Source organism: Leptidea sinapis, chromosome 15 (genome assembly GCF_905404315.1).
Source record: "Leptidea sinapis chromosome 15, ilLepSina1.1, whole genome shotgun sequence".
NCBI classification, from domain to species: Eukaryota; Metazoa; Arthropoda; class Insecta; order Lepidoptera; family Pieridae; genus Leptidea; species Leptidea sinapis.
This window is the reverse complement of record NC_066279.1, coordinates 6413286-6425974: the sequence shown is the minus strand read 5'-3', so window position 1 is coordinate 6425974 and position 12689 is coordinate 6413286. Positions and strand designations below refer to the sequence as shown.

At 34.1% G+C, this 12689-nt stretch overlaps 1 protein-coding gene across 1 annotated transcript in view; it reads right to left on the bottom strand.

Moving 5' to 3' along the window:
- Positions 1 to 253: 253 nt before the first annotated feature.
- The window catches only part of LOC126968225 (elongation of very long chain fatty acids protein AAEL008004), a 59577-nt gene continuing 47141 nt past the window's right edge, over positions 254 to 12689 (bottom strand). The window contains exons 7-9 of the mRNA XM_050813098.1: positions 6879 to 7015; positions 3455 to 3610; positions 254 to 2919 (exon numbers count right to left, since the gene is read on the bottom strand). Of these exons, the coding sequence (XP_050669055.1) occupies positions 2767 to 2919; positions 3455 to 3610; positions 6879 to 7015 (446 nt within the window). The 3' untranslated portion in view covers positions 254 to 2766. The remainder of the gene's footprint in view (positions 2920 to 3454; positions 3611 to 6878; positions 7016 to 12689) is intronic.

Here is a 12689-nt window from a genome sequence, read left to right as displayed (position 1 = left end):
TGGGTTTTGCAAGAATCCTGAGCGGCACTCCATTTTAATGGGCAGGGAACTTTCTGCTCGTCTCGTCCCCAATTTTCATAAAAAACACGTTACTCGATTGATTGGCTTAGTGGAAGGTTCCGGACCTAAGAGGACGCGAGTTTGAGTCACGCATCGTTCTTAAATTTTGTTTAAAGTTAGGGATATCCTGTATGATTAACAAATTGTTCACATTCGGATGTTAAACTCAGGCTAAGGATATTAAAAACACACATTTAACGATAATCATTTTATTAATTTTTGTCGCACAATAATGTTCACAACACAGTTTCAAACTAATCAAACATGTTGTGTGAAACCGCAACATAAACATAGTATGCAAATTATTTTATACTACCATTTTCCTTGTGACTACTGCGGAAATCTCGCATGATATCGTAATTTTCCATTATATAGTCTTTATTTATATAAAACTAAATATAAAAGGCAGACCACGACTACATAATCTAATCATAATAATAATATGTACAAATTTGTTCTAATCTAGTTCTTACATATAAAACCTACCTACATTGTAATTAAAGTACATTGAATGAAATGCATTTTATTTCTAGAAGCGACTATGTTTTAACATTAACATGTCATAGAATAATAATTGGTGGAGCGCGTGAGTACCTATGCAAATTTTATAGCCCAGGTTTGATACACAAACAAAAACTAAAGCATGTAGTCAACAGCAACCATTAAATGACGCATGTGATGCTGAAATGATTGCATATGTTACGGGCCAAACCCGATTTTAGGACAAACAAGTTTTTCCTAGGCTAAATCAGTTCATCTCATAGGCGATAGGATAAACTGGTACAGACTAGGCTAAGCTAGTTTCTCCTATTGGCCTTTGGACAAACCCATGTAGTCTAGGCTGAACTAGTTGAGCCTAACTAAAATAAGTAACCAGTTGTTGAAGTGTACTCAATTGTGGAGATAACTGGTTTGGCCTAGGAAAATCTAGTTCGTCCTAAAATCAGATTTGGCCGAAAAATAATAAAATTAACGAAATTTACTGTGCAAACCGTGAGCATAAATTATAACATGAATTAACTACATGTACATAATAATATAATTACTATTACATACACATGTATGATATCACAATAACGTTACAAAATATCCTATAGGTACAACAGATCATTTAATATCGATAAAATTAAGTTTACATAAAATCATGTTAATATTTTACGTGCAACGGAAACCATTAATAGGCCGCACGATCACAGACTTTGATTAACTGTACGATAATGTAAATACCACAGAAAATGAAGGAATTCTATTAAAAAATGCATTTTTATAAGTAATTACATAATTCTTCCTTAAACATCTGTCATTCGACTGCCGTCACGATGGCACTTCTATGACAGTTAACAATAATTTGCCTTGTGCAAAGAAAAAATCATTTGCGGACATACTCAATAACAGGAAACACTTCCTTTAGATTTATGGGCAGAAATATTTTCAAATGTAGAGACCTTCATTTTACTTCTATGTCGTACTTTTTTAACATGATTTGATTATTAATCAAACTATACCCACTTATGTAACATCAAAACTGTTTTAAAATAGATGTGAAGACATTTCTATTATTAATTTATTTTGTTAAAAATATAAAGAATCTCACATTTGATCTGATAATAACTATTTTTAGTTATAATATGTAGAATCTTCTCGAACTGATTATTAAATGAAACCATAAATTCAGTGATTCTTTGTAATTATCATCTTGCCTATCGTACGGTTATTTTCGAATATATGGTGCTCTCACACTGCTGACATAAAATGTTTACAAACATTTTGAACAAACACTTGATCACAATATTATTAAGCGTTTTCATGTGAGGTAATGTTAGTAAACATTTCTAAACAAAATTGTTTAAAAGCAAATTGAAACAAATAAATCATTTGTTTTCATTTCATTGCAGCTAAACTATTATATCCAAACAATTATTAAATCTTTCGTGAGACATTATTAACTTATTAATTAATACGGCTTTAATCAGGATTTATCGGTGTGGGTACCGACTAGCTTCCGACCATTCGGAGGTCCTTCATCAGAGCATCAAGACCCATAGTGCCGATGATCACGTAGTGGACATTGTGGGTACATTATGTGCCTCGTGGATACCAATAGTGATACAGTGTCAGTGATACCGTGCTCGGCATCACCACCGGCGCCCCTCACCCTGTACAGCCGCGCTCTACGAGCACAAGTCCGCAGTAACAGACGGGACTTTATCCCGAACCCACTACACTCACCCTGATGAAGGATCTCCGAATGGTCCGAAACTAGTCGGTACCCACACCGATAAATCATAAGTAAAGTCGTATTAATAGCAGGGTATGCAGTGTCATGAAATCAATTTTTAAAATATTGGTAAGCATTTTCCACCAGTGGAGGATCACTCAAAACATCCAACAATTCCTAACATTTGTTATCAATTATTAGTCTTTGAAAATGTTTGTAAACATTTAATAGCAGTAGTGTAGATCATTACTACATAATTGGTTAGTATTGATCAATAAAATGTTATTGAAAATAGTTCCAATAACATTGTTTCTTTCAGGTGCATCTGATTGAGCAATTTACGTTGAACACGAAAATTGTTGCATGCAACAATTGCATGGAACTGTGGCACATACTTTGAATTATCCGCTGAGTTTGTCTGTCTATAAGCAACACTAATGTATCATTGAAGCATTTTTGATTTGGCACACTATTTCGTTATATGTAGATCACTGTGATGCCACAGCACCGGCCATACGTTGCCGGACGTCTCCTAAAGCTGATCCATTGCTAAATCCATTTAGTAAGGGCAGCACTCGATCCTTCGATTCCTCCATTGAATTTTCACGTTCCAGCCGTAACCTCTCCATTGCTTTTGCTTTCTATAAAAATACATACAATTTCGTTAAAATATTATACAATTTTATTTATGAAAATAAGGGACGAGACAAGCAGGACGTTCAGCTAGTTCAGGTAATTGATACGCCCTACCCAAAACCCAAAAATTCTGAGCGGCACTACAATTGCGCTCGTCACCTTGAGGCATAAGATGTTAATTCTCATTTGCCCAGTAATTTCACTAGCTACGGCGCCCTTCAGACCGAAACACATTACTACTTCACGGCAGAAATAGAAATAAAAACAGAAATAATAAAAATACTCAACGCCTTATACGAGTAAGTAAAAAAAAATGTAAAAACAAGAGTTATTGAGTACAGTAGATGCATCAATCCACACACAATGTAATTAAATAAAGGTATTTTGGGAGAATTTTATTTATTTTTGAAAGGATTTTATAAATAATATGAAGCAGAGTTTCTGGCTACAGGATCATCCTGTCGCCACAAGCAGTAGTATTTTATTGATAAGGTCCACCTATATAGGTGATAGGGTGATTTAGAAGACAGTATATTTTACCTTGACTTTCTTGAGGTAAGCCTGCTTGTAGAAGTCAGAGAATAGGTAATAGAAGAGAACAGCGTGCATGCCGATCCACCAGACGAACGCTCTGGGGTAGTCGCAGTCGATGAAGAGGAGCTGGAAGGCGTGGAGGAACACCATCACAAACTGGACCTGCAAGATTAATGGCATTTCAAACCTCTGTTGACGTTATTGAGTGTAGGAATATAAAAGTACTACAATAATTATTATATTCGATTGCCATCTTGCAACCGTATTACGGAACTGTGGATAATATTGACACACTTTTACACAAATTATCTTGCCCCAAACTAGGCACAGCCTGTCCTATGGGTGCTAGACAACGATATATTTAATACAATATACATACTTAAACATACATAAATACATATAAACATCCATGACTCGGATACAAACATCCATATTCATCATGTAAATGATTGCACCTACCGGAATTCGAACCCGGGACCTCTGGCTCGGTTGTCAGGGTAAATTATAAGTAACATTATAATTATTATCATATATCACCAATTTTTTTTAATTGAACTAAGATAATTTATACGTCTAAATAGACTGTGCATAGCTATGAACACATCAGCGAACTGTTAATCTCTATTTTCAGCAACGCACGCACACTAAAGCAGTGACTGACGTATTGCACACTAAAGTAATAAACCTGGTCTGTTGTTATGCGTTGACTAACAGCAAGAGATCTAGATGCTTAAATTATCTAAGGACAACAGTGGCGTCTTTTATTGCCGATAAGCAGCAATGTGCCTGTTTCGGTTTGATAGGCGCCGTAGCTAGTGCAATTACCTACATAAATGAGGCTTTCATGTCTCAATGTGTCGAGGGAATTTGTGATGCCGCACAGAATTCAACCAAAAATCCTGAGCGCCAGTGCATTGTAATGGGCAGGACGTATCGCTTATCATCAGGTGCACACCTTGCGAATGTCGTCAATTTTCTCAAGAATAAAAATAACGGATTGACATCCCGTAGTGCCGGCAGAAGTGAAAACTTTAACATTAACGTTGTGCATTTTTGAATATATTGGAATGGTAAGGGAATAATTTCGCACTGCTGAATTGCTTTATATATCAGTATAAAATAATAGCGTACCTACTATCGTACACAAAAATTACAATTTATATTACATAAAAAAAATTACACTTCAGAACTATGTATTACATATTTTATTTTACATTTAACAAGTTTATCTCTCAGAAAACTCAACTTTCATCTATAATTTCAACGACTGCCTTACGAATTTTAAATCAGGACGCGTGTACTGACGCGAGTTTAATATTTTATACCCATACCAAGAAAAGTGCTAAACAGCGCTAAGGAAATTTTCACTTCAAAAAGTAGCTCATTTGATTCCTTAGATTTGATTGATTTGAACGTCTTAAAACACGAACATCTATCTTGAAACCTAAAATTACGAATAATATTATCTATCTTAAAACGTAGAATTACCGGCGAACCAACCCATAATTATTATCTTATTTATCTTAGTAATAAATAGTTTGTAACGGGTCATTGTCATGTATACTTTGTAATGAGGAAACTTATAATGCTGAATCATTATCGATGCTTCCAGATCATTACAATATTTATACCCAACAAACGTTATGAAATCAGATTTACTGGCGTTTGTGCAAAATTAAATAATAGTAATAGATGTGAAAGGCTAACAAACAAATTAACATTCGCATATTAATTTATAATATAAATCAGTAAATCTGCCAAGCCAGTATCGTTAATGTAATATTTTTGTTGTTTGTTTAAATAGTCGTAAAAAATAAGGAAACAAATGCATGATTTAAAACGACCATCAAATAACAAAGTGGTACACTTGTAGAACTACGTAAACAATAAACATATTAAATATTCAAACTGCTCTTGAAAATAATATGTCTTGAGTTAAAACTAATAGAGTCAAGTTGATGCCTTACACGTCACCGAGTTGACAGAATAGGTACATTAACGTTTGTTGAGTCAACAATGTTCGTCAATATGAGCATTTTGTTTATGATCAACGTTTAACGGTCCAACAGCATATTTGAACAAACTTAATAGTAAAGATCTTGAAGCAACGAAAACCATGTTATATTTGTAGCAGTTTGAGTATGTTTGCATTTCCGGAAATTTTGGACCTCTAAGATACTCTAATGTTTTTATTATTAGAAATAGTGACGACAATTCTCGATAGAATCTTCTTTTATTGGGCTAAATTCAATGTATTAAGATAACAAAAATAAAATCATAACTTTCTCATATTACATACGAATTAGTCTATTTGATAATAATATATGTAAATTAATATACTTTTATGACATTGATTTTGTTAATATTATACATAGGTACTAAATGAATTATTAAGTTATTTACGTCTCATATTATAATATCTTAAAATTTCATTTTATAAATATTATTGATATCATTGTGAAATCCGACATGTTTCAATATAACAGTACGATTAGTGTTTAGACAATTTTGTAACATATTTTGCATGTCAATTGACGAAACATATTGGATTATCCATTATATTGTTAACACCTTAAGTACAATGTTTCCTGCAAATAAAATTTCATTTCATTTCATTTCATTTCATATACATATGCTTTTAAAACATGATCCAAGAAAGTATACAAATGTGTTACGAAATTTAAAAGAAGTTTGCGTGGTAAAGGTCACTATAACATGAATAATTTTTTTATGATACTACAGACTGGGAATGGAGCGAACACCCTCATGCTATTTATTTATAAATGTTTATTACGATATTACATAATATTATAACGAAATTAAAAAAAAACCGGCTTAGTCTCTTGCGCCCGTTCTTCTCAGGTCTGAGGCACACTATTTTTGAATAAAAATATTTGAATTTGAATAATCTCTGAGTGTCATCGCAATTGCACTCGTCAGTTTGAAAGTAGTTTGTCAGTTTTGAAACACAATATGGCCTGCACATTACCGCTTCACGGCAGAAACAAGCGAGGTACACAGGGGCGGATTTAAACTTAATGCCCCAATAATTTTACTTAAACTTATAGTTTATATATTTTATTTTACAAAACTAAAATAACAAATTTGTTGCAGAAACTTTACCAAAACAAATACTAATTATTATTTTTTTAATTCCAGAAAATAATAAAATCAATTATTGTTTTAATTCACTTTAAAAATTTTGCCGCCCTAAAAAATTTGCCGCCCTGGGCACTTGCCCCAACTGCCCCTAGTGTAACTCCACCGCTGGAGGTATAGATACTTCAAGTCATCTTGATGCGCGGCGCTTTGTGTGTGTGTGCTGAGCTGCATATCTACAAGCACACGCACACCTAAGGCCGCGTTAAATATCCTATTTGATTAAATTAATTATTTAAAAATTATTAACCATAATATAAATAATAGTTACCATTTGAATTGCTGTAAGGTACTTCTTCCACCACAGGTACTTCTGCACGTTGGGACCCAAGGCAGCAAGTAAATAGTAAGAGTACATCAGGATATGCACAAATGTGTTCAGCATACCAAAGAAAGTTGAGTGACCTCCTGCAATTAAAATAATACATAAAATAAATTTATTTCTATATATTTTTATTATATCACAAACGGTGCTAATACTACTGCTTTTATCAAATATTGTATATCTACACTAATAAATGGAGCCAGTTATTTCTTTCGCTGCTTCTTGCGAAAACTACTGAACTGATCGGAATAATACTTATACCATACCGTGTTTTGGGGAAGGCTTTTAGAATATGATAATATGTTGGTGATAACTTATCCAGAAGCTATATTTATTGACCTATACCTATATATTCGAAATACAAATAATTCAATCAATGACATTATAATACATATGACAATATATACTTATCATTACTATGGCAAAACAACGTTTGCTGGATCAGCACTTGTATATGATATATTATAATTATTGATATAATGTCATGCAAAAAATATATATATATATATTGGACCTACCGGCGGAACAAAAATATTGTGCTCGAAAGAATGTCAATATGATCTGAGTTTTGACACATCACAAAATGAACTATTGCGTAGTACCGCTACTTCAACGCGGAATATGTCATAATATGCCTGAAACTATGCCATTCAAATTAAAACACAACTGGAGTACAAGTACATATCGGGTGGCGGCACTTACATAGCTAGTAATAGTATAGCTTTCTGTACAAGGAAGCCTTGCACTGAAAAATTCTCATTCAACAAAAAATCGCTAATAAAATTAACATATTATACCATCATGGATATATCGATTAAGGCTTGATTTTTTTTTTAATTTTGTGGAATAAGGCATCTCATTTTTTATTAAACATAAAACTGACCTGTTTCATTAAAATACTTTTTACAGGATTAAAGCAAGTGTAATTGGTTTTAACTTACACGCTTAATTGTTTTTTGTTTCACGCGTTTTAATCCTTAATTTTTTTTTTATTTAAATGTGTTAAGCTCGCGTCAATCAAAGAAAATACTGAGTCGCTTTTTGTTATAATCCTTCTTTTCAAGGTCTACGAACAGCAAGTTTGAATAAGTTTATTTAAGAGTTTAAATCGTAAGATGTTTTGAATTTATATAAGATAAAGCTCGATTTTTTTTATAAAAATAAGGGACGAGACGAGCGGGACGTTCAGCTGATGGTAATTGATACGCCATGCCCATTACAATGCAGTGCCGCTCAGGATTCTTGAAAAACCCAAAAATTCTGAGCATGGCACTACAATTGCGCTCGTCACCTTGAGACATCAGATGTTAAGTCTCATTTGCCCAGTAATTTCACTTGCTACGGCGCCCTTCAGACCGAAACACACTTGACACATTACTGCTTCACGGCAGAAATAGGCGCCGTTGTCGTACCCATAACCTAGCCGGCTTCCTGTGCAAAGGAGCCTGTACGATCGAGCGATCTACTTACTCATCCATAAGTAAAGAATAATTATATAGAATAAAAATTCAATATGATTGGTACGTAGGCACGAACGCAACAGTAGTTGAGGTGAATTACAATTTAACTTCCTAAATTAGATACTTCAATATTTATTCTATCTATCTTCAGTATTCTGGTTATTTTCCATAACGTCAATACGTCGTATTTTATAAACTGATTTATTGTTATAGATGAATATAATGTCTCATATAAATAATTGCAACAGATCAAACGATCGCGTCATTACTTAACGAGTTATTAATTAAAAATAATTCCTTATCTCACCGGGCAGAAGGAATTTTCGATAACCTAATTATATATAAATTGTTAAATAATTCCGTTCCTCTGTAATTAAATTACCCATGGTGAAAATTCTCATCACTTTTGTAAATATCTTAATTTTTTAATAAGCTAAGCTACACGCTCTCCTTATTAGATAGTGTTAATTAATAAATAAATATAAATAATAATAAATTATTAAAATATTGTTACATTAAGTGGAAGTCAATTTCGAAGCTTCCAAGGGGTAAAGCTCTCACACGAACTATATATCTCAAAAACTTTAGTACTTCAGATGAAGCCACAACCTGAGAGTTGAACAAAGCAAACAGAATTTTATAACGAGGCGGTACTCGAACGGTTAGCTCAGTTGGTTAGAGCACCGGCACGGAACGCCGGAGGTCGTGGGTTCGAATCCCGCATCGTTCATAAAATTTTGTTTTTCAAATTTTATTTGTGTATTAATCCTAGAAGTGAGGGTTATCACTTTAATAACATAACATATTGTTAGTACTTCTTCTGATATGTATCTCAAGTTGCAGTGTTCAGTATATGCTGCAATACTTGATTGATTTTTAATTCAATTACTTATTGCACAGTTCTGTATTTAAATTATTACTTAATAGCATAGTGCGTGAAATTGAGAGGTTGTTGATGTTGAAAACTGGTCACCAATGACATACTATGTCTCATTTTCAAAACAAATGTTAATTTACTTAAAACGTGGGAGGCTCCTTTGCAACCAGTGGGAGGCTCCTTTGCACAGGAAGCCGGCTAGAATATGAGTTCCACAACGGCGCCTATTTCTGCCGTGAACCAGTAATGTGTACACATTACTGTGATTCGGTTTGAAGGGCGCGGTACCTAGTAAAATTACTGGGCAAATGAGACTAAACTCTTATGTCTCAAGGTAATAATATAATATATAATAATATAATATAATATTGACAACTTTTACACAAATTCTCTTCCCCCACCAGGCACAGCCTGTACTATGGGTACAAGACAACGATATATTTAATACAATATACTTACTTAAACACAAATAAACATCCATGACTCAGAAACAAACATCCATATTCATCATGTAAATGTATGCACCTATCGGGATTCGAACCCGGGACCTCTAGCGCTAGTGACCCTGACTACTAAAGTCAGTGTCACTAACCATTCAGCTATATGGGTCATCGTACCGAGTAGGTACCGAGCTCAATTGTAGTGCCACTCGGTATTTATGGGTTTTTCAAGAATCCTAAGCTGCATTGTAATGGGTAGGGCGTATCAATTACCATCAGCTGAATGTGGTGCTCGTCTCGTTATTATTTTCATAAAAAAAGTAGATTTAATGTATACAGTCATAGAATTAACTTTGAAGCATGCGTGAACTTAATCAAATTAAAAGCGAGATGTGTACATAAAATTATTGTGTCACTTTATCGCGGTCTTTTCCGCAGTTAACTTAGAAGACCTTGCCTTATTTTATGTAGATTAAGTAGAGTATATGTTATTATGGGCATAAACATTAACATGCATGGAACGCATTCACTCAGAAATATAATAACAAGGATTACCTGTACTCTAAGGAACTTGTTTTTATTTAATAGTCATGTCATTATATAATGTATGCATGGACTGGTTGTCTACAATAGATAAAGATCCAGTTCCAACATTAAAAATGTTGAAATATATAGACTCGGAAATACTTTTTTACAGATTGAACGTAATTTAAGCTTTAAAAGGTGGTGTGGTGTATATATGTGTACATATTTCGGACTGAAGGGCGCCGAAGCTAGTGAAATTATTGGGCAAATCAGACTTGCCATCTTATGGAATTCATCTTAGGCATTCATTTTGGAATGGGTGGTAGGTTTTTAACTTTCAATAAGTGATGTCACATCGTACTTTGAATAAAAATATTTGAATTTGAATTTGAATGTCTCAAGGTGACGAGCGCACTTGTAGAATTTTTAGGTCTTTCAATAATGCGCGGTACTGCATTTTGATGGGCAGGGCGTATCAATTACCATCAGCTGAAAGTCTTGCTCGTCTCATACCTTATTTTCATAGAAACACAAAATATTTCAAGAGTAACATAGTGAACAGCGGTTATCACTGAAGTCGTAAAAAAGGTGTATAGCAGGTAATAGCACATACTTTTAGGCTGAGATCTAGAGTCTACTTAGACTTTGCTCAGACTTTACTTATGTAAAACTTTGCTGAGTGTGATAGAACACGCGACTTGACTTTTGTATTGGTCTCTCTCAGCTTAAGCTCTGCATAATATAGGCTAAACAATTTGTTATTTTTAAGGTTATTATTATTCCCCTCACGTCTGGGATTTTTTTTTATGAAAATAAGGGACGAGACGATCATGACGTTTAGTGGTAACTGATACGCCTTGCCCATTACAATGTACTGCCACTTAGGATTCTTGAAAAACCCAAACATTTTGAGCGGCAAATATCCAAGTACCTATTATTCATTTGCCCAGTAATTTCACTAGCTACGGCGTCCTTCACACCGAATCACAATAATTTTTAAACAATACTGCTTCACAGCAGAAATAGGCAGCGAAATTAAGTTAAATTTGTAACTATATGACGACTCGAACCCGCGAACTCTCGGATTCCGTGGTACGGATCGTAAGTCTTGTTATGTCTTGTTCAACTCTCAGGTTCTCACGAACCATACGTCACTCCAACGGTTGGCTCAGTTGGAAGAGCGCTCGCGTCGCGGGTTCGAGTCCCGCATCGTTCATAAATTTTGGTTACAAATCCAAATTAAATAATTTCAGCTGTCATATTGCTATAAAAATAAATACAAAGATTATGCTAAGCAAACACTCAGCCTAAGCATTGAAATAGTGCAAAAGAAGAATGAAATACAACATTCAGCTCTGTATAAAAAAAAAGCTTTGAAAACGATAAAAAATTTGAATTTTGTTGGCAGCACTGAGAATCAGTGATTTGGATAAAAAATAGACTTGAACTCAAAAATGTGCTAATCTCGGTATAGAAAATGAAATACTATTAGCAGGTTAGGTCACCTACCTTTTTGAGGTCAAGACGAGCTAATATAATATAATTATAATATTATGTAGGTAACATTGTGACAGCGAAGTAAAATTCACGGAGAATTAAAAGAGCACAAATAATTCCGCTTCTAGATAATACTTCTATGGATAAAGATCGCCATATATCACACATGGTAAAGCAAATAAGTGTCATATGCGACTATTTAACTTAAGCCACTGCGTAAATATCGTGTACTCGACAAGATAAATCTCACACTACACAATAGTAATTACTGCTGTACATAATAAAAAAATTGCGCGCGTACAAAGTACACATGTCATAAGCGAAGCCTGCATTGTGCGTGAACCTCTAAACTGCATATGAACTCCTGGTACGTGTTACTATATAGGACACATGATTTCAACCGCTATGAAAGACATTACTATCACCAATAATATATATATATATGTTCTCCTGGTGACTATGTAGTAATAAGTAGTGCGCATGGCGTCAGAATATTTTAAGGTATACTCGCGTCATACATAAGACAATCTCTTCTTCAAATATGATGACCTGGTACCAGAACACTGTATAAAGCTTCCTTTCTCATTATCTCCCATGTTAAAAAATATAATGAATTCAGTATGTGTCTGCTCTTTTTACTATCGTCTTTTCGTTTCATCGACTTTCAAATCACAACGATGCCACACAAGTTTTCACTTCATTAAATAAAATAATGGTGAATTTATATATACTACTTGCGATCATCGTTGTTCGAGATAGATTGCGAAGAGTCAATAGCGGCACTATGTGTGACTACACCATTTGCCGATAGATAGTGCTAGTACCAGTATATATGTACTCTAAAACGCGCTTTAAGTATTTGTTTTCATATTGTTAGTGTTAGTTTAACGCAATCTTGTTGATCATCTCAGCGGATACCTTACTGGGAGTGCCCCTTGCGCCTCTCTCTACCTAAGAG